This window comes from Phlebotomus papatasi, chromosome 1, assembly GCF_024763615.1.
Source record: "Phlebotomus papatasi isolate M1 chromosome 1, Ppap_2.1, whole genome shotgun sequence".
Taxonomy (NCBI): Eukaryota; Metazoa; Arthropoda; class Insecta; order Diptera; family Psychodidae; genus Phlebotomus; species Phlebotomus papatasi.
The window spans coordinates 15,944,561-15,971,105 of record NC_077222.1 but is presented as its reverse complement, the minus strand read 5'-3'; the positions used below and the strand labels follow the sequence as shown (position 1 = coordinate 15,971,105).

Genomic DNA, 26,545 nt, shown 5'->3' with positions numbered 1-26,545 from the left:
GACGCTTCAGTAATGGCTGCCTGAAATACTCGAAGTGGTTCAATTGATTTTCCCTTTGGCCAAAAAAGATGTAAGTGCAGTGATATGTGGGTGTTTAGACATTGAGTGATAGTGCCAGGAGATGCTCTAGTGTCCTGTCTCGTGATTGCCAGTGAATATTTATCCACAGATTGCGGGAAAATTTGAGAAAACTTCGAGGTAAGTTGGTTCTGATGGAAAAATTCTCCCCTTTGTGTCAATATTGGATGAGCATTTTTTCCATGGAAAAATTCCCATGAAATTTCAACCAAATCCCCCTTCATGGGCACATGGGATTGTCAAGGGAGATCCAAAGAAACTTTCTAAGTCATCCCCAAGCCACCATGGTCATCACCTAATCCCACAGGAAGCCCAGAAAGGACCTGCATTGCAACATTAATTATTCATCTTTCAGTGTGTCTTTTGTACCTCGACAAACCCCTCAAACCAGGTGGTCATTTTGTCCAGTGAAACTGTGGTGATGGAGTCACAGAGAGATTCACCGAGTCAGGAGAGTAGCCAGCCCAGAGATGTGACAGAAAACCCCGAAAATGTGCAGCAGAATAAGAGGAAGTTGGAGGAGGAGGATGACGGACGAAAAGTCAAAGCAGGATGTCAGAGGGAAGATATCCCATCTGATCCTCCTGATGTCTTTGATCCAGGCACCAAACCCTCCACCTCAGACTCAGAGCCCTCGGATTTGGCGGAGATTCTGAAGCAGGGAGTGGCAATGGAGAAACCAATAAATCTCGCAGAAATCCTCCCAACTTCATCAACTCTCGAGTCTCCTCCAATCCTTCCCTTCTCCGATGACTCTCGCTCCGATCTGGCCAAGCTCACCCATGACTTTGACATCTCGGAAAAACTCCGGGAAATGGGCGAAATCTCAGTCCAGCCGGTGTCCAAGAGTGACACCAAGAGACTCTCCGAAGTGGACAAAGACGAAGTGTCCGTGGAGATAACAAAGAAGGGCTGCGATGAGTCTGAGGACAAGAGAAAGGTCACAAATCTCCGGAAGAATATCCGGGAGGTGATGGATGACAATCAGCTGGATGCTTCGACTCTGGCTGCCCAGCGCGAAGAGTTGGAGCGTCTGGCCAGGGTGCAGGAGCAACAGAAGATCATCCGGGCTGTTCAGAGGCAAATTGACGCTGAGAAGCAGAACAGCAAAATGCAGTCGAAAGTGATTTCACTGCTGCAAGGTAAAATAAAATACATTCCTCCAATTCTTTTGCCTTCCTAAAAAATCACAGATATTGCAAACAATTTGGGTTTCCCTACTGACTGATTGAGCTTTGAATTTTGAGTTCATTGACCCTTCTATTGATATATTATTTTTCCCTAAAGGCGTCTACACATTGGGAGCAATTTTCGTCAAAAATTGCGCTTTTGACAGAAATTTGGCGTTTCCCCTTACAACGCTGCAGGAAATTTCCTTCAAAAACGCAATTTTTGACAAAAATTGCTCCCAATGTGTAGAGGCCATAAAGGCCTCTACACACTACACTGAGAGAAATCCGAAAAAGTTAAAATAACATTCCGGAAATGTTAATTTTACCCTGCAGTATTGATCCGAAATCGGTGTAAATATTACCCTTTTTACTGTGTTATCACACTTGCACATTAAAATTTTAATATGATTCACATTAATTGTCGCTGGTGAGAGTCTAAATGTGTAATTTTTGTGTTTGAATCATTTTATATTCAAAATTTGATCTATTTGTTGATAAAAAGGTAGACTTGGCCCGCAAAATTTGATATAAATTGATTTATAGCATTAATGCGAAAAATTAATGCGATTTTCTCTTTAATTTTTTTAATGTGAAAAATATTTATGCTTTAGGTAAATTTAAACTTATTTTTGTAGGCCAAGTCCACTTCTTTATCAATAAATAGAAAAACCCCAAATATTAAGTGACTCAAAGACACATATAACATATTTGGACGCTCACAAGCGACAATTAATGTGAATCACATTAAAATTTTAATGTGCAAGTGTGATAACGCCGTTAGGCGTATCAGGGGTTAAAGTTAGCCTTTTTCATGTTAATTTTACCCTTAGAAAGGTGTAAAATTAACATTTAAAAATGTTGATGTATTTTTACACCTAAAAAGTGTTAAAATTATGAGGAAAAAAAGTTAATCGCACCCTCTTTTTTCTCAGTGTAGGAGTAATTTCTTTAAAAATGCCTTTTTAAAGAAAATTTCCCCTATCCTGTAGGCAGAAACGTCAGAATTTAAAAAAAAATAATTTTTGACGAAAATTGCTTCTAGTGTGTAGACACCATAATGCTACTTTTCAAATTTTGATCCAAAACTAGAATTAAAAAAAAAGATAATTGAAGATTTGTTGTAATGCTTTAATTTAAACAAAATGAAAAAAAAATAATTTCATAATTTTTGCGATTTAATTTATTTTATTTGTTTAACAAAATTAATCCGTAAAATAAGTCCTCATTCCATCATTAAATATTGCCCTACCTGATCTATTTTGCAATAAAAAAAAAAAAATTTTCTTATTTTTTTTTTTTTTTTTGCTAATTTTAGTTTTTAATGGGTTTGTCGTCTGTCACATATTTTAGGTCAGGATAAATTCATGAAATCGAAATTTTTTCCTTTTTCTTTTCTCAAAGATTCTGAAATATCCATCTCCCTCTTTTTGCATTCTTTTTCTTCTTCTTTTGAACATCACAACAAATTCACTTTAATTGTCTCTACACTCTCTCTCTACACATTGGGAGCAATTTTCGTTAAAAATTGCTTTTTTGAAGAAAATTATTATCTGCAGTTGCTCTAAAGGTAACGTTAAAATTCTGTCAAAAATGCAATTTTTGACGAAAATTGCTCCCAAAATGTGTAGAGGCCTTAATTCAAACGAATTTTAAGTGCGAAAGAGATAGACATAATGCAAAATGTTTGAGAATAAAGGGATAAAATTTTGATTTCATTTAAAATACAAAACGCATATAACTAACTTTTTGCGTTTGTTAAATAAAAAATATGTAAAGTATATTCAAAAAAATTACTCACAATTAAAATAAAATTCATTCTTTCGATAAAAATAGATCAATAGTATCAATATAAAAAAATTTGACTTGAAATTTTGATAAAAATAACACTCAAAGCAAGTCGTAAATGTAATCAAAAACGTGAGAAGATTTTCAATGAGTTCTTACACTGCTCTCATAGATAAAAATATTAGGATTTCGTGCAAGTTTTTTTTTATACAAATCAATAATTAATTAAAAAATAATTTATGAATATTTCAAGATTTTTTTAAATTTTTTTTTAAAAAAAATTTCTTCTTGAACTCATTTAATTATCATCAAATGAGAAAAAACTATGATTATCTAATTAAAGGGGGTGGCAAAGTGTCCCAAAATTTGCGAAGTGCTCGAACTCGTGACTTAGATGAACCCTCAAAAGAACATTCGCATCAATTATCGTTTACCGGATTTCAACTGATTTAACCCGATTTGTAAATCATTCGAAAGATCCCACAAAATATTTTAAGAGTAAGAAAATTGATTGTCGGACAAAAATTACTTATCGATTCATAGCCGATTCATTACCGGTTCACAGCCGATTTGAACGGATTTACAAATCACTAAAAATATTGCCCAAAATAACTTTAGGCCTAATAAAATTCAATTTCGAATTAACCCTCTAACGGGTGAGACCGCCTCCAGGCGGTCTTCACAAAAATCTTATTTACAGCGACAATAAAGGTTTTATTTATTTAAAGGCGCTATAGTGTCCTCGGTAATAGTCTTATAAACATCTCTTGAAAGTTTGAACTCATTTTGACTCTTCGTTTTGTTGCTCACATTTCCAATTTCCATAAAAATACCGATTTAAAGTTATCTGACTAAGATACATTTATTTTTTACTTAAAGATATGTCATTCTACATTGTATATTTTATTTAAAAAATTTGAAAAATCTAAAATTGGGAATTTTAGAAGCAAAAAGAGTTTCAAAAAATTTTATATTTTCTCACCTAGCGCCTAAACTAAAAGAGATAATGAAGAATGGATGGGTTTTTCGACTTTATTGGATCATAATTATCCTAGAAAACACCGTTAGAGGGTTAAGAATGATTCAACGGAATTTTCGTATAAAGACGAAATGTTCGCCTATGGAACCTCTAAAACATATCTAAAATATGTTAGAATATGTTTTAGAGGTAATCAAGGTGAATATTTCGTCCTTAAACACCCATATTCAAAAAACATTTCGATATCGAATTTTTGAAGGCGAAAGTTAAACCACTTCGCGGGCCTATTTTTCAACTGATTTTCCTTGATTAGGAATTTTTTTGAAAGGTCTTGAAAATTGCAATTCGGCAACATCGGTTTCAATCGCCAATGAATGGGTTAAATATCCAATATTACTTTTCTTAAATTTATTTAGTTATTTTTATTTCTATACATAGGCGAAAACGCCTATGTATACAGACGACTCAAGTATCATACAATTCATTTTTTTAATGTGTTTTAAATGAATTTGGCCCAAGATAATATTATATTTTAATAGCTAGTCCAATGCTTTAAATTTCCAGAAAAAGAGCTAAAGGGGAAATCCATTAAGAACAATTTGAGTTGTCCGGAACTTGACCCGTCCGATGTTGGCGCATTTTCCCTTATGCTTCTTACTCATGCCAAAACATTCTAAAATGCGCTCTTCTTAAACAATTTTTTATTTAGAAATAGTTTTCTTATGTATTTATTTAATAAGTAGTAAACCGATTAAATAGACCGAGTGCCTTTTTTTCTTGAATTTGAGCACTTCGCAAAGCTGGAACGCTTGGTTACCTCTTTTTTATTAGAGGTTTATCTATAAGATAAATTCTTTGAGATATTGCTTTTAAAGGGAGTTCCGCGAGACCGAAATCCTCGGATTAACTCAATTGACACAGTAAAATAGCATATCTACAGGAGATATCTTTGGGATAAGTTATGGAAACGCCGTGAGGTATGCAAAACATTTTCGGCCACATTTTTTCAGTTTATTTCCAACGCGCCAACGGTTTATAAGAAATGTATTTTAAATTTACTGCGTGAAAATATTTGCATACATTTTGGAGCATATTAAAAATTACTCTATTAATGAGTTCCCAATAGTAGGCAATTCAAATTCTTTCAATCCGTTTTCTTTCAAAGCGGAACTCCTTGTATATCAGGAAGATTAGCTGAGATTATTATCTTTTCTCAATCTTTAAAAAGAGAAAGAAAAGAAATCTGCGGAGACTGAAACTGCCCCTTCGTGAATTGTTCCATCTCTTCTAATATCTTCATTATTTGACTTGGTTGCAATAACAATCGTACTTCCCATATAGGGGCGTTTGTTAATCCTAAAATTCATGTTTTATTTTACTGTGTTGCCTTTTCAAAAGGTCACACGTCGCTGCTGAAGTCTTCAGCTGGCCAGGCGAGTGTGGCTGGGACGAGTGGCGGAGCAGTTCTCATGAAGGTTCCCTCGAATGATTCCAAGCCGCGGATGGCTAATCTTACCCCATCGGTGAGTATTGCTCCAGTTCGTGGTCCTCTGTCCAGCAGAAGGGACACGCTTGATGATGAGGAGGAGCGTGAGATGAAGATAAATGCTCAGATTGAGGCTGAGGAGGCGGCTGAGAAGGAGGCTCTGCAGAATGCAAGGAAGGAAGTTGTGACGATTGTTGATAGTAGTTCTGAGGATGATTGCATTGTTCTGTCTGATGATGATGAGGAGGAGGAGGAGGCTGATGAGGATCCCCACAATAGTGGGTTGCACGTGAAGGATGCATACAATGTGGCTGATGATCAGGGTAGGGTGATTATCAATATAGGTCATCCGGAGAATGAACCGGATGTCTTTGTTGCACCCCAAATTGCCCGAATCATCAAGCCGCATCAGATTGGTGGAGTGAGATTTTTGTATGATAATATCATTGAGAGTTTGGATCGTTTTGAGACATCGACGGGTTTTGGGTGTATTCTGGCCCATTCGATGGGCCTGGGCAAGACACTGCAGCTAGTTTGTTTCTGTGATATATTTCTAAGGCACACGAGCTCCAAGACTGTGTTATGTATCATGCCGGTGAATACGCTGCAGAACTGGATAGCTGAATTCAATATGTGGCTGCCGGAGAATGTGGAGAAGAGTCCACTGACGGCCCATGGAGAGGTCCGTGCGAGGAATTTTAAGATTCATGTTCTTAATGATTCGCACAAGAGTCTCTCGGCTCGGTCCAAGGTGGTTCTTGGATGGGCGAAAGAGGGAGGTGTTTTGATGATTGGTTATGAGATGTTCAGGTTGCTGAGCATGAAGAAGATGGTGAAGAAGCGAAGTAAGAAGGCAGAGAAGGATCCGAGGGTGCATCAGGAGCAATCAGATGCTCACAAGCAAGTGCTTGAGGAGATCTATGAGGCTCTGGTGAAACCCGGACCGGATCTAGTAGTTTGCGATGAAGGGCATCGTATTAAGAATTCTCATGCGAGTATTTCTGTTGCATTGAAACAGATAAAGTCCAAGAGGAGGATTGTTCTCACGGGATATCCGCTGCAGAACAATCTGATGGAATACTGGTGCATGGTGGATTTTGTTAGGCCCAATTATCTAGGAACTAAGACAGAATTTGCCAATATGTTTGAACGTCCCATTCAGAATGGTCAGTGCATTGACTCTACGCCGAATGACATCAAATTGATGAGGTATAGAGCTCATGTGCTGCATTCTCTTTTACTGGGCTTTGTCCAGAGACGATCTCACATGGTGCTGCAATGCAGTCTGCCGCAGAAAGAGGAATACGTTCTGCTGGTCAGAATGACAAAATTCCAGAGGAAACTCTATGATGTCTTCATGAATGAGGTCGTTAGGACAAAAGCTGTTCCCAATCCGCTGAAAGCTTTTGCAGTTTGCTGCAAAATCTGGAATCATCCGGATGTTTTGTACAATTTCCTGAAAAAACGCGAAGCAGATCTCGATCTTGAGATAGAAGTAGCTGAAGCTGCTGCCAATGGAGAAGTTCCGGTCGGCAAGAAGGGTGCTTCGCCCAAGAAGCCTCGTGCTAAAAAATCCGGCAATACGACCAAAACAATTGATATGGATGGAAAAATGAAGCCTGCTGCCACCATTCTGCCAACAACAAATTCCACAGCGAATTCCGGAATGTCATCCGAAAAATCAATTAACGAAGAAAGTCAGCAGAGTTCACAATCATCCGAGACACCTTCGGAGGTTCAAAAAACCGAACCTAATCCATCAGAAGTGAAAAACGAGCCAAATAAGGAAGATTTCAAGCCTCCGGAAGGAAATTTCAGCGTTTCATCGATGGTCGATTCCAAGCAAATGATCAACTATCCCAATTACAATCAATATCCAAGCTCCTACAATTACAATCAATATCCCAATCAAGATACCAAGCCACTACCATCATATCCGAATGTCTACGCAAATAATCAAAATGTCCAGTCTTACTATCCCAATCAATCGTACGGAGACAATTACAATTACAATTTGAATCAGAATATGCCGTACGACGGGAATTATTGGCAACAATCTAATGACTACAGCTACAACAGTCAGCAATATGGCCAAACTTTTGGCAGTTACGACAATCAGTACAGAGACAATCGGTCCTATCCGATAGATCAGAATCAGAGTCAACAGCAAAATTCTCTCAATTACAATCAATATCCCTACAATCCTCCATCACAGGATGCACAAGAACCAACTTCCTGGCCAACAAAAGACCCCGCAGAATCTGCAGAAAAAGCTCCGAATGACGATCAATCAGCAGCAATCGTTGATATGGATACGAAAGAGATTAAGCTCGAGGCGAAATCAATTATCCCAGAAGTCGACGAAGCGACTTCAGCAGAAAAAGATGAAGACGCTACAAAAGATTGCAAGGATGAAGCAGTTGAGGAGGCTGAGAAAGAGAGTGTTAAGTCGAGAGAGGATGTGATACCCTATGATTGGGCCACGGAATTGATGAAGGGATATGTGGCGGATTTGTTGGAAAATTCACCAAAGATGCAGATTTTCTTCTGCATTCTCGAGGAGAGCCTAAAATTGGGCGATAGGATATTGGTATTTAGCCAGAGTCTCCTGACACTCAATCTCATCGAGAGGTTCCTGCAGATGACAACACTCACGGGAACAGACATCAAATGGGCAAAAAATGCCAACTACTACCGTAAGTTCCATTTTATTTAATTGATTTTCAAGGGAAAGAAATTTTCCAGAATGGTGTACTTAATTTTCCACGTTGAAAAATATTTAACAGCGAAATTTATGGGATTGTCCTGAAATTCTTCTGAAATCCAATTGACATGATATTCCTGTTTCCAGAATATTAGTTTCCATTCCCGGAATATTATTATTATGTGCTGTTTTCACCTTGAAAAAGGGATAAAAATTAGTTAGGTCTATCCCAATTTGTTGGCAAAATTTCCTCAATAAAAAAGCCAGTGGAGAACTTCTCAAGGAACACTTCTGTATTAACAGAACTCACTATATTTCACAGAGATTAATTCAGATAATAATTCACAGAGATAATTTGATGTTGACTTTTTGACCATTTGATTTAGAGTAATCGAGTAATCGAGTGATCGTTGTGGAGAGAATTATTTGATCTCTCTCTCTAACATATTATTCAGGGTATTAATTTTTGAATATCACAGTGATACCACGGAGAGGACACACTAGAAAATTTTTTAAGGAGAAAGTGAAGTGATCTCAAAAATTGAAATGTATTCGAGTTTCCTCAATGCATCTGTTTTAAAAGTGTTCTTCACAGTGTAAATAAAATTTAGTGAACAATTTTTAAGGTCAGAATGACGTTTTTGACCAAGAATTGAAGTGGATAGTGTTTACTGATGAAGTAGAGTGCTAGGGAGTGTAAAAATAATACACTCAATCCCGGCATTATGCACAGTTGCAGGACTGAAAAAAACGCGCAAAATGGCATTACGCATCGAGAAAATTTGCATACCCGCAGGAGATTTCTTTTGAATGAATAGGCAGTAGAACAAATTTTGCGCGGAGTAAAAGTAGTCCGAACAAAAATATTCAACTGTTGAAAAGAAATTCATCAACAAACAATACTCTTTGGCCAGAGTTCTTGCGATAAATTCTTAGAATATTTAAAAATTTTACCTTAATAAAAGAAATTAAAGTTTAATACTGAAAAATAAGCAAATATCTTTAAATTTCCCGCGTCGCAAAATAGTATACATTCAGGCTATTTCAAAAATGATCTCATAATTTGTCTCCCAATGGTAGGCAAACTTGCATAATTGTATGTGCATAATTCCGTCAGGTGCATAATCCCGAAGTGCTTAATGCCGGGACTGAGTGTAAATTTCCATGATCAGTGAAAAGTTCGAACTTGAGGATTTCTTTTAGTGAGCACTTTAAAGAATACTCTTTTTTTTAAGAATATTCTTTCACAAAAGCAAAGGAATATCCTTACCGAATTTTTAGGTCGACCCCACGCAATTGGACATCTATTTGAAGTGAATTCATTATAAAAGTGCGTGCATCGCCCGAGAAACCAGTCCCAGTTACACTCATTTTATTTTAATTGAGGAAAATTATTTTATATGAAAACTGGCACAGATTTTTTATTCGAACGTCCTCTCCGTAGTAATTACTCTGAGGTATCAATATTTCCAGAATCGTATCTTTCCAGCAATGCTTCCTTATTCCCGAAACACACGGGAACCGTTTTTCGAGCAAATTGCTTTTGTTTTTTTTTTTTTAAAGAGTAGGCTCTGATCGTAATTGTTGAATTGTAATGAATGCAGCTCGTTAATCAAGTTTAATTGGTAAAATTTATTCCTTAGTTATTCCAGTATTGAGCACTGAGCATTATACGGGCTACAGACCTGAGACTTAGCTATATGGCTATTTCCAAAAAAATCAAGATTTTTTTGAAAAAACTTAACTTAGGATTGGATTATTAACGACAACTGACCTATTAAATTCTGAAAAGGCAATAAAATAGGTTGCTATTTAGAATTTTGAGACCTTTGGGAACTGGGCTAGACCTCTAGTCTGAAGACCGCTTTAGAGTGTTTCTAAAAGAAAAAAAATCGCACCAGTCTCAGGGTGCTCTACATAATGAGACAAGAAAGTGTTTCTTCGACGAACATATCATCAGACGCTGTTTAGAAGTGTCTGAACGATCCTATGCAGCGTGAAATCAGAAAATTGTTCTACATAGATAGAGGGTCGTTCAGCCACCTCTAAACAGCGTCTGATGATATGGTCGTCGAAGAAAAACTTTCTTGCCTCATCTTACAGAGCATCCTGAGATTTAGTGCCAAAAATTTTTTTCTTGTTGAAATACCCTACTGAGAGCATCATTAAATCAGAAAGGCAGAAGAAACTTCCAGCCCTGATTTTTATCCTTTGTGAAATTATCTCTTTTGTCGATCAAGTAAAGATCCTGGCAATATCTTAAATACAACATTCTTTAAAAGGAGAGGAGGTCCTTAAAGGGATATCCTGTCGTGATTTTCCATAAAATTAAACAATTGACGACGAAGACTCATTTCGGCAATATTTCTGGACGATTACCCTTATTTTAACTTTCTGTAACTTGCCATTTTAGGCTAAATTCTAAATGAAGGAAAAAGTACGTTATTTCTTTATTATTTATTACAACTTTCATACGCATATATTGACCATTGAAAATTTTAGAAAAGTGCAAATCGACTACTTGCCTTTCAAATGACATAACTTCAAAATAAACCTGAGGGGCAATTCACGAAAGTATCCAGACAAAATTTTAACTGGTTACTGCCTGTTTTCTGTGAAGCGAATTTCGCCATCCCGAAAAAAAATGTAGGGTATACAAGGTTTTGGGTCTTGTACCTGCTGGAATTTCGGAATGTATCCAGACAATTTTATCCTCCAGCTCGAGACCGAAGGGTACAATTTTTTTTGCCAAAATCTTATGAAAAAATTATTCATTTGTATTATTTTATTTAAATAAAGATGCCTAGGCATAAAAGTTATAAGAAATTTGAGGGTTTTAAAATTTTATAAACGTTTAAATACTCCATGCGTACTGAAAAAAAAAAGATTTTGTGATAGTTCAGGGATTAATGGATTTATCATTTTTTTTTTATTGCTAAATGTGCATACGATTTATTTCGGCCCTAAATTTTCGACAAGCTAACACTTCAACAATGATCCAAAGAAAATTATTTTTAATATCTATTTAAAAGTTTAATTAAATAATAATAAATCAAATATTAATATTATAATAATAAATTAAAAATTAATATCAATTATCCCTCTAAAGATCACCACGTGTCAATTAATGCACGCATCAAAAATATCATATTTTCAGCGTTTTAAATAATATTTGCCACGTTTATGTACAAAATGAATAAAAACTTTATTGTCAGAATAAATACAATTTTTGCGATTCTACTCTTGAGAGGTAATTAGTCTTTACAGACTTACAACATCTATCATAATTCTCAGAAAATTCATGTGACAACAACTTTATCAATACCAAAATAATTTTATAACCTTTTAATGTTGAAATTGTATTTAGAATTTAAAAGGAAGTAAAAGTGATTTTGGGAAAAATGGTTGAAAATAGAAACATTTATATTTGTACTAAACCATTAATTGCAATACTTATTTTCTTTTATATGAAGCAATATTAATGTACCATTTAATGTTCAAAAAACTTCAACAAAATATAAATAATTTATATTGGTTTTTGAAAATTTACTTCTATCTTAGAATGCTTTAAATTCTTAATTTATTACAACGATTCATATTTTCCAATTTTAAATATGCGCCTTAATAAATAAACTGCTAATTGGATTTTGCCTACATTTCGACGATAAAAATTGACTGAAAAATGCATTAATTGGGGTTATTTACTTTTCGCCACACCAAATGTGTTTCCACCATATTCACCGTCCAGTCAATTTTGTCTGGATATTTCGTGAATTGCCTGGATTAAAAAAAAAAGTTGCCCGTCTATTTTGAGTAGTTTTACAAATGTGTCAACAAACTTTTGGCCGATGAAAAATGAACAACTTTTAGAAAACAATTATTTTTTATATGAAACAAAAATAAATATATATTTTTTAAATACATAAATAACATCTTTGGATTACAGTCAACTCAATTGTGAAAAGAAGAAAAAATAAAGGTTATTTTTCTATCATTTTTTCTATCTGGTTTCTCGAACATAGATTTGTCAAGAAACTTATGGCCGATATTGTATCTGACTAGGTCCAATGCAATGTAGGCTTTTAGGGAAAATATTTTTAAAAAGAGGATTATTTTTTCTTTTAAAGCTGTGTACAGTAAAAACTTGTAATATCGGTCTCTATTGCTTTGGAAGATATCGAATTTTAAGATTTTCGACTTCTTAAATTGTCTTAAATTCACATAAAAATAATTTAATAAAAATCTGAAGGAATAATTTTTGTTTTTTGTGTCTTAATTTTATTTTATAAAGCCTTATAAATGCAAATATTCAAGAACTGGAAAGTTCGATCTTTTTCTGTAAAGCTAATTTATTTTGTACACCACACGCCCAAAATGTAATCACCTTGACTTCCTTCATTAAATCAATATTTAATGTTACAGGCCTGGATGGTTCAACGAGTGCCCTAGATCGGGAAAAACTAATCAACGAATTCAATTCCAATCCCAACATTCATCTCTTTCTCGTGTCAACACGAGCCGGTTCCCTGGGAATCAATCTCGTGGGAGCCAATCGTGTAATTGTTTTTGATGCCAGCTGGAATCCCTGCCATGACACTCAGGCTGTCTGCCGAGTGTACAGGTATGGGCAGAAGAAGCCTTGCTTTGTCTATCGACTTGTCATGGATAATTGTCTGGAGAAGAAGATTTATGATCGGCAAGTGAATAAGCAAGGAATGTCCGATCGTGTTGTGGACGAATGCAATCCCGATGCACATCTGTCGATTAAAGAAGTCACTAGTTTGTGCTGGGACGATGAAAAGGATACGGACGAGAAGGATTTCTCGGATTCAAAAGACAAATTTATTGATTTGGTGATGCAGAAAATTATCGAAGGACACTCGAAGATGCTGTCAAAGGAACCGTTTCAGCATGAGAGTTTGTTGGTGGACAGAAAAGAGAAGAAGCTGTCGCAGGCTGAGAAGAGATTGGCCCAGAGGGGATATGAGTTGGAGAAGCAGGCTTCAGCTAGACCAAGTTATGGATACAACAGCGTGGGAACTCAGTATCGTGCGATTAGGACACCCGATGGATCAATAGTTCATCGCCCTGTCGCTTCGGTGAGTTCCATTTTATTTAAATTGCTCAAATTATTTATTCAAATATCAAATTTGTCCTCAAAAAAAGTAAAAAAAAAAAAACTTAATAATCTAAATTTTATTGCTTCTTTTGATACATTTTAATCCCAGTGCTCTTAAGTAAAATATTTCTAGAAGAGTTTCGTTCACACTGAAAATAATGGAAATGCATTCTCATCCTCTGGAATATTTAAAAAAAAATACGAAATAATCTGTAACATAAAAATTACACTATCTTTTTCACTTGGAAATTTTTCTCAATGATTGTACTTGAAGCATAATGTTCCATTCATCTACATAAAATTAATGCCTTGATCGTAAAATTACCATTACGTTTTAACGACTTTTTTTTATAACGTTTAAATACGCAAAAAATCTCGGCAATGCGTGGTACTTAAACACATTTTAATGAGTTTAAAACACTTTAAAAGGTCTAAAGGTATAAATTATTTGTTTCGCTTTTACTCTCATTTTAAAATTAGTTACCGGGGAAGCAATTCAATTTTAACAACACAGATGGCATTGGTTTTTCGAACAGTATTCTCTGAGAAAAAAAAAGAGGGTGCGGTTAACTTTTTTCCTCGTAACTTTAACACTTTTTAGGTGTAAAAATATATCGACATTTTTTAATGTTAATTTTACACCTTTTTAAGGGTAAAATTAACATGAAAAAGGGTTAATTTAACCCCTAATACACCTAAAAAGGGTAATATTTACACCGATTTCGGATCAATACTGCAGGGTAAAATTAACATTTCCGGAATGTTATTTTAACTTTTTCGGATTTCTCTCAGTGTTTTATTAATTTGTAATCGTAAATAATTTCTATTAAATGAAGATTTATAATTAGAGCCAAAAAGAAGCATAGAAAGCAAAATGGAATTTTTTTTTAAAGCAAAGAAAGTAAAGAATCACTCAAAAGATCACACAAAATATTTTTAAGAATAATAGAATTGATTTTCACACGAAAATTATATTAAAGTGGGGTAACTGGATCGTTTTCCGAAGAGTGCTACTTAAACGCTTGTTTTTGTACTGATAAAATTCTTTTTTACTTCTTCTAAATCCATAGAATTATTCACTGTTTCATTCAGAAACATAATACTAAAAAAAAATATCAAAAACATTAAAGAGAATTTATAAAATAATGATAATACTGAAATAAGTCAGCATGCACTAACTGGGTCACCTTTTCGCTAATTCACTTTTAATTAAACCTTTGGATTTGAAATGCTTTTTTCACAAGGAAAATTAGCGAAAATATCACCGGTAGAAAATTTTTTAGTGAAAAACCCAGCTGGCACAAGATTAAAAAATGAGTCGATTACACTCACTTATTTAATGGATAAAATATTTTTTTGCTTTTTCTCAAACTTGAATAGTTATATTATGTTACTATAGTGACTATATTACGGAAATAAAAATAAAAATATTATTTAAATTGGATTAGGCATAAACGATCCAGATAGCGAAGCGCCCGGATTAGCACACTTGACTATACTTATAGGTTCATAACCGGTTCAACACCGGTTCACAATCGATTTGAACCGATTTAGATATCACTTGAAAGATTGTTTCAAATAGGTTACTGGATTAAGGCAATTGATTTTCGGTCAAAGAATACTTATCGGTACATAATCGGTTCACTACCGGCTCATAACCTATTAGAATCAGTTTAGATTTATCAGAAACTTCAAGACCTTTCCAATGGACCCAAATATGACACCATTAGGTTGAAAAATGGACAGATAAATCTAGATCAGTGTATTTTGGGTGAGATTCTTAATGCCTTTAAGAATAATGCCCTTATAACTTAAGCCGAGAGATGTTACTCTAGTTACTCTATCTAAATCAATAAAGTTTGTAGTGAATTAATGTACAGAATTTAAATTCAGTGACCGTTAAGACGCGTGTTTGAGGGCGGCTCTTCGCGCCCCCATATGAGATAAAAAAAATTTCTTTTCAAAAAATTCATCTACTAATCTGTAGGAAACTAATCCCAAAATATGAATATTCTATCTCAAGTATTTCTGGTATATTGACTGAATGGGTTAACATGCCCCTCTTTGTCCGCCTAGCCCGCCCCTTCTCCACCAAAATTATGTTCTTCTGGTTTGCTCGAAAACGCATCGTGCTTTTTTTCATTTTTGGATATGGTTTACAGAATATCCAGGTGAACATTTTCTCCATATACGAATCATTCTGAACACTAAACCTACCGACCGTCTTTAGTCGTTTTTTGGTCAAATTACAAGCCACGGTGGGATAGAATACTCAACAAATTTGTCTTGGAAAAAAGCAAAAAATTAAAATTTAAACATTGAAAAATATATTTTACATGCATATTTTAAGAAATTCATAAAGTTTGTTAGCGACATTGTATCGTTTAAATATGTGTTAATTTTAAACCCCGGTCAACTTGACCGGGTCTTGGTAGGGTTAGTGTTAATACGGTTATCAAAATCAAGAGTTAAAAAGGCTTTAGAAGAGAGCGTATTTTTCAATTACATAGGAGCATATTCGCGCTCTTTGGACAGCTTTTGGAATTCTTGGCAGGCTTTAAACCGGTTCTAATCGGTTCTGAACCGGTTTATAACTAATTTTTATCGGTAAATTCAATTGTATTACTCTTAAAGAATTTTAGGCAATGTTTTGAGTGATTTGTGAATCGGTTCAAAACGGTCGAGAACCGCTACACGGTAAATGTTGCGATAGTACTTTTCAGATATAGCATTTAAAGTCATGAGTTCAAGCACTTCTTTTTGCGCTCAAAATTTGATTGAACTATAAATTGCAGTATTGCAGTTCTTCTAATATTCAGACGAAGAATAAGAATGCAAAAGGATTTTCCTGATATAAGAAGTATGCTGGAGCATTTTTGAGTTTCTCAATTAAATGTTTATGCCAAACAAAAAAAAAGTTTATGCCTCCTAGAATGAAAACATCAGGAAATTTCATGTAATTAATTTTTAAAGGTTTTTTTTTTAACCAAATATATTATGCTCTTACTCTTTGAATTATCTAGAGAGTCTAATGATCAGTACTAAGCATAATCTCTTAAGATTCTTTTTTATAATTTTTTTTTGTGTTTTGACGAAATAAGTTTTTCCCCTGTTCAATATTGAGAGAAAAAAAGAACTGATTAAAATGATTATAGGGTAAGTGTGCCAAATTTCGGCATAGTTGCAGGCAAGCGTCAAAGTGTCAAGTTTGAAATGTTATACAGTGCTGTCTCTCTATATGCACACTCTCTATATGCACAGTTTTTGTGTCGGTTGCATTCAAAATCAATTTGTTTACATTTTGACAAAGTAATAAAGACAATTATTTTCTTGGTAACTAATTTTTCTCGTTTTTAAATATCTTAATTTTATATTTTCTGTTTCATATTATATTTAAATTAACACGGGAAATTCTAGAACAATAAAAAAATGATAATTTATTAAAAGAAAGAAAAAAACCGTTGGGAATTTCAAAAAAAAGTTGTGCATATTCAAAGAGAGAACTGTCAAAAAAAGTACCCAAACTGTGCATATAGCGAGACAGCACTGTATTTTAAATACAAATTGATTTTTTATTCTTTTTTTTTTGAAAGAGTGTTGCTTGGAACCTTGTGTTGTGGACAGAACGCCATCTGACGGAAATTTTATGAATTAATATTTTTGGCATTGTAATTTAGGCCCTTCCGGCATTCTGTTTTCATTTTGTGACTTTAATGGCGAGACACGCGTGACGACGACGACTACAGAATTTTGGTTATTTTCTCGAGTAATTATGTTGTGAAATTATGTTATCTATTGAATCTAAGAGGGTATTTCTTTTCTTTGCGATAGGTTGATTAAATAGAGACAGACGGATTCAATAGATATTAGGTGATATCGAGAACAAGATTGAAGTCTTATTAGGTATAGACAAAGACGATTTATTTAGCACTTAGGGCGACTTTTAATCAATCCTTATTAGCTCTACTAGATCTACTCGGGAATTAGCCGTGTCTCGCCGGCTGTAAGACGACTACAAAATAAAAGCATTTACCAAAAAAAATATAGTCCACTCGATTTGACGACGACCCCAACACCTTGTAAAGGGTTTACCGTCTTTATTTACTCTAAAATCATTCTTAATACTTTTTAAAATGAATAAAAATGTAGACATAGCTTTGGTGCTCTATTTCGGCCACCTTCATTCTCATAGTTCCTTGCCCTTCGGGAATTCTTCCAATATCTTTTTCACGTCTTCTCGTTTGTCAAAGCTACATTTTTTGCTACTCTTTCGCATTGTATAATCTCTAGAGTATGTAAAAAGTAAAAATTTATGGAAATTCAATGAACAAAAAAGGTGGACGAAATTGCAAGCTGGCCGGAATTTGGCAGACTTACCCTACCCTAAATTACTTTACCATTGTCTTCAGTGTGAATGAAGCAGGTTAAATAAATAGCACTGGATGAAAAATGATCTATGAAATGTATATTCTCGAAGGTATTTTCTTTGTTTTAAATGACTGTAATCAATTGATTTTTTTTAAATGTGCGAAATGGCAAGTAAAACTAAAGTTTTGACGTCAACAGTCAAAGATAGAAATAAAAAAAAGAGCAATATTTTTATTGGGAGGTAATTTTTGCAAGTCAGAGAGTGAAAAAGGGGGGATTGTTGTGCCAACAGGTTCGTCCTATGCAGGCGGTAATGAATGATCCCACGTGTCGTCAAAATATGATGAATCGCCAAACACGGTGGATACCGGCTGAAGTGTGGCAGAGGCAGGGAATGACGGCACAGGAAATGACGTTACCACTTGATGTTGTTATTCCCACGAGTTCCTCAGAAAAGTCAAATATTGTCTTAAAGGCTGGACAAAAGGTGATGGTACTGAAGTCACCAAAAGGTATTTATATGCAATTAGAGACTGGAAAGATTATTGCCATTAGGACGGCGTATAAGATGAATTATGGGAAGGAGGGTAAGCAGGATTGTGAGAAGAAGAGTTTGCCAATGGGTCAAGAAATGAGTGATAGTGAAACATTGGCACTTGCTGGACAAAATATGCCAAATGCAGGTGAAGATGATAGGGTTATTGATTTGGATAAAGATGTGGGAAATGGTAGTGAGAGTCTGGATGATTTCCCAGGGACAAAAATGCAGGATATCAATCAATTTCAGCGTGAAGGAAGTGAAAATAATAAGAGTTCTTCTTCTGAGGGAAATTCAGGTGGATTTGGTGGGGGAAAATATTTGGGGCCTAGTATTGGGAATCAGGGAAATTTTGTGGATCAAGGATCGGCAACAATACGTCCAGCACCTAATGAGGCAATCAATCAAGGGGGCATGAATAACAATTACGCACCGTACGCAACTCTCGGGCAGCAGAAGATTGATGGGAAAATTAAGGGGAATAGCAGTGATGGGAGTGAAATGGATAAAAATTCCGATGATGTCATTATGCTATCACCTGATCCGGCAGAATCAGATGGTGGAAAACGTCCTGTTCCGGGGACATTTGACAGTGGTCCATATGCCAATCAGGGCTACCATCAATATCCACCGTATCAGCAACATTACAATTATGGGAATCATGGGCAATCACAGTATTACTCTCATCATCAACAAATGTCCCATCAACCGCAAAATCCCTACAATGCACCTGGGCAAATGCCTCCGGGCAATCCGTCGGCTACTCAGACATCCTTTCCACCGCCCCCAAATAGCCAGAATCCACCTATTCCACCCACAATCACCATTGATGATGACAATGATCCTCCAATGAGGCAGAAAACTGTCTATAAACCAAATCTCATCGGGAGAAGCAAGAAACCCCTCAATTACGGAATGACCCAACAAATGCCACCCCAGCAGAATTATCCTGCTCCAGCCTCAAATCCACAATTTCCGACAAAAGCCGGATATCGTCTAAAATCTCCCACAGTCCATCATCGTATGCCCCCGGTTCAGCATCAATCCCAAATGTCACCGTACTACAAACAACCACCAACTTACAGATCTAGCTCCACAACTTTCGAATCCTACGGAAATCCCACTGGGGACTACCAACAGAGTAGCCTGAGTTGCCTAGAACGTACGACATCGGCTATTGATGAGTCAAAGTCAATGTACAAGGCATCATTGTCAAATATCACCAATAGTGCTCCATTGAGTCCAACAAATCCCCAAACACCTCAATTACCCATTATTAATCCCATTGGCAATCCAACTAAGGCCAAACAGCCCAAGCCACGAAATCGCCGGAAAGCCAATAGCAAAAGTCCAGCATTGCCAATTGTCGATGGCAAGCCAGATTCACCGGCGAGGAAAGTTTCCACGCCAAAGTCGCCAAAAGGTACCAATGGACCGCCAGAAGTGACAGGGAATGCACAGAATCAGCAACATCTTCTGCCTGGGCAGTACAATCCCAGTCATCCTCCCTACTACACTACACCGCTTGAGCCCAATTCCTACCAGAATCAATCGGCGCAACAGCTAAATTCCAGGCACAAGGATTCAACTCCCGGACATTTTGGAGGTAAGAGATACAGGAAATAGTAAATTTTTGGTGGTTGGGAATTGGTACAGGATTTTGGCAAATTTTGATGTCTCAATTTTTTTTTAAATTAATTTTTGCAAAATTTCGAAATTTTTCTCCTCCCTTTAAAAGGAGACAAAGTGTCTCGGCTAAATATGAAATGGTGTGTTGTACGAGATAATTGGTGTTGTCATGGATAAATGTTTGATAACTGAACTAAATAAGTCGATAGTAGTAAATTTTTTATTCATTTTTTATTAATTTTTGCAAAATTTTCAAATTTCTCCTCCCTTTAAAAGGAGATAAAGTGTATCGGCTAAATATGAAATGGTGTATTGTACACGGTAAAAACTTTTGGACACTGACCAAAATATTGGAACAAATTTACCTTGAAACAAATTTTGTTTTTTGAATCAATTTGTACATAGAGAAGATATTTGTTCCAAAAAGTTTTTTTTACAGTTTTGTTACGAAATATAGTTACAATTTTGTTAGAGTCTTCTTTAGGAACCGTTTTGATACGCTGGAATGTCTACAAATTTGAGTTTTTTACGTTTTATACAAATTTGTTCCTGAAAGTTGGAATAGAATTTGTTGCACTCGGCTGTTTTGTTTCTACTGTGAGAAACAAATTGGTACATTTTTATAACAATATTATTCCAACATCTGTAACATATTTGTTTTAAAAATTTTCGGTGTCCGTGGACCAGGGGGATGACATTAGCTCTGAAAAATGCTACCGGTTTTAGTGTAATTTTTTCCCTGTTTTCGTACACATTTCACGGGATATCTCCAAAACCACGTAGGTTGCCAATTTAGGGTTTTCGGTTGCCTCTTCGTTATTAAATTGGCTTTTATTTTGTATTTGTACTTTTTGAAAATTTATTCCACAATAACAGAAAACACCGAATAAATTCTAAAGTTTTTTCGGCTCGCTAGAAACATATGCCGTGGACGAGGTAATTTTTGGAACGAACTTGTTACTCATATGGGGAATCTTTTTGTTCCCATTGTCGGGAACAAATTCGTGTAAGTGATTTCGTCTTACAGTTAAGACCTATACTTCAGTCGAGATGGATTTCGGTGACGAAAGTTCATAAGGAACATCAAATAAAAATCAATTTAAGAATGTTTTAAGAGAAGCGTGCATGACGAAATCATATGCGAGTGCTGGCAGCAATTAAAAAAAGTGAAACTATGTAGCACGAAAATTTCCACAGATTTGGCGTTCTCCTCGCTTCGTTGGTGACGGGTTACTGAGTGTGAGAGGAGGGATACGATTTTATACTAGACGAACTATTTTTTGGAACAAATTCGTTACTAATATTGAATATCTTTTTATTTCTCCTAGAAGATACAAATTTATTCCAAAAATTGTCGGTGTTCGTGGACGAGCTACTTTTTGGAACAAATTCGTTACTAATATTGATTATCTTTTTGAGTCTCGTAAAATGAACAAGATTGTGCCAAAAATTATGGTGTCCGTGGACGAGCTAATTTTTGGAACAAATATATGGCGAAATTTTTTACCGTGTACGAGACAATTGGTGTTGTCATGGATTAATGTTTGATAACTGAACTAAATAAGTCGATACAGTAGACTCTCTCAAATTCGGGCATATGGGACCGAAATGTCAGCCGAATTAGACAGAAATTCGGGCGACAAACGTTTTGAAATGCAACGATTTTTTATTCATGTGCATATAAATATTGAGTTTACACACTCATATATAACATAAATTGCATGAAAATCCCTCAATAATGCAAAATCACATCAAAACTAAGACAAATCACGCCAAATTTGAGCATATTTGATTCATTTGATAATCATAATCAAACTTGAAAAATGACAACAAACTTTTTTCAAATGTAACCGCTGCCCGAATTAAAATGTAGCCCGATCTTAAAAGAGCCAAATTTGCGAGAGTCTACTGGAGTTATAAAAATCAACTATAGACTGAAAGGGCTATTAGACAAAAATATATGGAAGGTGGTCTAACCTTTCTAGAAATGGAACTAGGTCCATTTTGTAGGTACTGATAGGGGGAGCTCGGGTTACTTTGAGCTGTGAGGCTATATTGGCATTCGATTTTCTCGCATATATCTAAAGATCTTTGCATAAAATTTTCGAGCAAAATAATTAATCTATTTTGTAGCACCACAAACATTGTCTAGCGGTAAAGCGAAGAAACAAACGTGTGGAATTTTCTTAGAAAACTGTATGGAAAGGTAGTGGAATTTTCCGTGGAATTATTCCTTGTATTTTCCCCAGGAAATAAGCAGGAATTTTCCTACAAAAAAGGGGACGTGTTGCGGTAAAATTCATGGAAAATCCATAGGAAAACTTCTGGAATATTCCATGGAAAATTTCAGTAGAATCCGCGGACATTTCACGTGTAATTTTCCATATAAACTTTTCATGGACTTCCACTAGAAAGTGACGCTAGATTTCCATGGAATATTGTTCAAATTTTCCATGGCCTCTCCTTGAAAAAATTCCATGGAAGACTGCGGAAATTTAGCTTCCAAATTCCATGGAATGAGCAGAATTTGACGCAAAATTTCCAATGGAATTTCCGCAGAAGTTTGCTATGGGGACCTTTAACAATTACCCTATAGCCAACGGCCGCAGGGATTCCACTGGATTTCCAGCAGCCTTTTCTGCCATGTCCGCTGATTTTACCGCTAAAAATCCGCGTGGAATTCCCTGGATTTTACCGCTCAAAATCCGCGTAAGCTTCCGAGATGGAATTTGACGCTAAATTTCTTCCTAGCGTTCCAAGGACGTTTGCGGAACTCCAACAAAATTCTCCATACAACGGCCTTAGAGGCTTTCGTGGTTTAATATTACGAAATTCCACGACTTTTCCAGTGGATTTTTTTAAATATATTTTTCTTCAAAATATTTCCAAAAATTGATTAAAAATTTCGTGGAACTTTCATATAGAATTTCCAGAAAAAAACATCCACAAATATGGACGATCAGTGCCAATTGGCATCTTAGAACTTGGAGAGTGTTCATCTATCAGACGAACGAACACTCAATTGTTCTACTTTTGAATTGAAAATATTGCTACCATATCCTGCATTTGATTATGTCTAGCTTGCAAGAATTATAGCGTTAGGGCGAAAAATAATTGCAGAATTTTCGCGCTTAGTTCCATTACTTCCATCTTGGTCGGAAAGATATCAGAAAATATACTCGGAATATTCAAAGGAAATTTTGAAACAATTTTCAGGGAATGCTCTCAGAAATGTTGCAAGAAAATTTCTCGGACTTTTTTTCCAGGAAATCCACGCGAAAAAAAGCTGATAACTCCGCAGAATTCCAAGCGGAATATTAGCGTTTATTTCCACGGAAACTCTCGCGGAAAAATAGAAGACGAATTCCAGGGAATTTTCTGTTACTGTGAAATTGTGCGGCCGATCGGCTACAGGGATAAACTTTAGGAACTGACATGGCTTACTTACTTAAATCGTTTTGTTTGAAAGTCTTTGCGCGAATTGTAAACTCCAGGGGGATGATATTAGCTCTGAAAAATGCGACCGGTTTTAGTGTAATTTTTTCCGTTTTCGTACACATTTCACGAGATATCTCCAAAACTGCGTAGGTTGCCAATTTAGAGTTTTCGGTTGCCTCTTCGCTATTAAGTTGGCTTTTATTTTGTATTAGTATTTTTGCTAAATCATTATACAATGGCAGAAAACAGCTAATAAACTCAAAAGTTTTTTCGGCTTACTAGAAACATATGGGAAACATAGGAAATGTCATGCCCCTGGTAAACTCTGTACAGAAATGAAAAAAAATGTTCGTGGCTGAATTTTTTAATAAAAACTTTGGATATTTTTAAAATAAATTGAGAACAGTTGCCAGCGCCATCCGTGAGAGAAAATAACGCCCCCATGCGGAGGAAAAAGTGTCAATATTTTCTGTCACTCAGAGCAAGAAAAGGCTGTTTTTGAAACAAAACCGTCTAGCTCACTTAATTTATTTAGCCAAGGGCCATTTGGTCTAGTATAACATCAAAATTTGCCAAATTACATTATCGTGAAACCTCTAAAAGCCTTGTATATATTCACTTAATTTTTATTTAAGTTTTCTTATTATAGTGCTGAACCCTTTGAATTTAATTTGTTTATAAAATATTTTTAAGCAAAAACTAAATTGATTTAATAAAAATTATAAATTGACTCTTTTAATATTCTTGTGTTTTGTTTAAAATTTGTGTTTTGGTTTAATCTGTTTTAGGTTTTTTTTTTCTTGTACAAATTTTTGGATGTTTAGTAGATTCTTTGTGAATTAGGTTTGTGTTTTGTGGAATATCTTGAGCATTTCTCTTTCAGGCCATTACAGACAAAGTCAGACAGTGCCACAGACTCCAGTTGTTGAGGCAGCAAATTATCCGGCACCTACGACAGCTCCTGAAGTTCCAATGGCGTCAAGTGCAACTTTTGCACCATCAACGCAGTCACAACAATCAAATTATGCACCGTACGAGGCTCCTCCTCCATCTGCTTACAATGCAGCACCACAAGCTCCTGTTACAGGATCAGCCTTTCATCGTCCCGATAATACCCCAACCTTTACGAATCCTCCTCCTGCACCACCCAATCATCCAGATTCCGGTCACTTGCCACCGGCTAATTATGCTGGAGGACAGTATCAGAATTCGTCGTATTTGCCACCACAGCAAAATTCATCCTACACGTACAATCCGCCTCCGGGTGGATACTATCATCCTCCTGCTCCGGCTGCCACCCATTCGTATCCATCTTCCGGGGACTATGATCCCTCCCGATATCAGCCCCTTCCTTCGGCACTGCCACCAGTCCCACCGCCTGCTCCCCATGATCCTCAATATCCTGGGAATTCCTATGGGAATCCCCCCTACAATTACCCCGTGTATCCCGCGCCGGCTGGTCAGGCGCCCCAGACCAATTCCCAATGGCAGTAAACCCTTTCTTCGGGCTGTTTTGCCCGATAAATCCCTCTACTGTTGATCCATTTGCAGTCAGTGGACAGAAAATTCTACGCACTGAATTCCCTTACTCAAAAAATATCTTTTTTTTTAGAGATATCTCTCTTCAAAGTTTATTTTTCTTTTTTAAAATATTTTTTTGAAATTATCCTTCGTAAAAGTTTACACATTTAATAATTCCTATATGAGAGCATATTCTTACAGAATATCAATTTTTTTGAATTCCATCAAATAATCCAAATTGGGTTTAAAAAATTTAAAAAAAAGTTTATACTACAATCGAGCAGAAAATAAAATTTAGTGTTACATGCTACTTTTTTCTTAAAGTTTTTGTTGAAGTTTCAAGAGCAAATAATACTGCAGATAACACTGAGAAACAAATGATTAATTTGTTTGTTTTTTTCTACTCAGTATTTAATTGAAATGAATTTCTTTTATGCTTTTTTTTTAACTTGCAGTGAAAATAATGGTTTTTAAGATCTAAATAACTTGAGCGAATTTCTTTTACTTAAGAAATTTCAGATATCAAACCTATTTGTTAACGTTTTAAGGGCTTTTCTTCTAAATAAATGTTCAATTTTATCGATTTTCTCTCTAAAATGAAGAAAATTTGTGGTTTCTTTTTTTTAACACTTTAAGGACGATTGGGTCACCGGTGACCCAAAAATGAAACTTTTCCTACGGTCTTCTAAAGTGTCTAAAGTTGTATTTTGCTCTAAAAAGTTAGAAAAAATGATTTTTTCTGATCCTCAATTTTTGACCTTCTCGTCCTTAAAGGGTTATGGCCTCTACATATTGGGAGCAATTTTTGTCAAAAATTGCTTTTTTGAAGGAAATTCCCTGCAGCGTTGTAGGGGGAAACGTCAAATTTCTGTCAAAAACGCAATTTTTGACGAAAATTGCTCCCAATGTGTAGACGCCTTTAAAGTAGAGGAATTGTGTCAAATTTCGGACAGTTTGCAATATCGGACACTTATTTTACGTCTCAAACTTCTATAGAAAATTTAGTTTTTCTTCCAATTTCTAAAGGTTGTACAGGGTTAAAGAAACAAAAGAGCCCAGCCTGTACGAACAAGATGCTGTAGAAAAATCCTTGTAAGTGTTCTGGAAGTTTTCCATGGAATTTGGAGTCGGAAATTCCATTGGAATCAAAGCTCTCCATGGAATTTTAAGTACGATCCACTGGAATTCCAGCGTTAAATTCCGCAGAACTCCGCGGAACATTTATATGGAAAATCAAACGTCGTGAATCGTCCTGGATAAGCTGGAGAAATCATATAGAAAATTCCACTATCTTTCCATGGTTTTTTCCACTATTTTTCTCGAATGTCTAGCAAATAAAATGAAGTTGTGACAACATGGATAATTTGTTTCCAAACCTTCTCCAAAAATTATTAGTGACTCCTGTGAGAATTATAATAAAATTAGATATGCCCCTTTAGGCGATGGGCCGCAAAGTTTCACAGTAACAGAAAATTCCCTGTAATTTGTCTTCTATTTTTCCGCGAGAGTTTCCGTGGAAATAAACGCTAATATTCCGCTTAGAATTCTGCGGAGTTATCAGCTTTTTTTCGCGTGGATTTCCTGGAAAAAAAGTACGAGGAATTTTCTTGCAACATATCTGAGAGCATTCCCTGGAAATTGATTCAAAATTTCCTTTGAATATTCCGAGTATATTTTCTGATATCTTTCCGATCAAGACTCCATGGAAGTAAGCGCGAAAATTCTGCA

At 35.6% G+C, this 26,545-nt stretch overlaps 1 protein-coding gene across 1 annotated transcript; it reads left to right on the top strand.

Moving 5' to 3' along the window:
* The first annotated feature begins 3 nt into the window (after positions 1-3).
* On the top strand, positions 4-25,127 carry LOC129797990 (uncharacterized). Its single transcript, XM_055840918.1, has 6 exons — positions 4-198; positions 434-1,220; positions 5,413-8,196; positions 12,627-13,303; positions 17,984-19,835; positions 24,180-25,127. Exons 2-6 carry the CDS (start codon positions 500-502, stop codon positions 24,788-24,790), a joined length of 6,645 nt encoding a protein of 2,214 aa, XP_055696893.1. The 5' UTR covers positions 4-198; positions 434-499; the 3' UTR covers positions 24,791-25,127.
* Positions 25,128-26,545: the final 1,418 nt, after the last annotated feature.

What these genes read in the sequence shown, in the direction of transcription:
- LOC129797990 (XM_055840918.1), top strand. Translation starts at nt 500, where the DNA reads ATGGAGTCACAGAGAGATTCACCGAGTCAGGAGAGTAGCCAGCCCAGA. An exon ending in AAAAAATGCCAACTACTACC is followed by an intron (nt 8,197 to 12,626) that starts GTAAGTTCCATT and finishes TTAATGTTACAG; the next exon opens with GCCTGGATGGTTCAACGAGT. An exon ending in AACTCCCGGACATTTTGGAG is followed by an intron (nt 19,836 to 24,179) that starts GTAAGAGATACA and finishes TTTCTCTTTCAG; the next exon opens with GCCATTACAGACAAAGTCAG.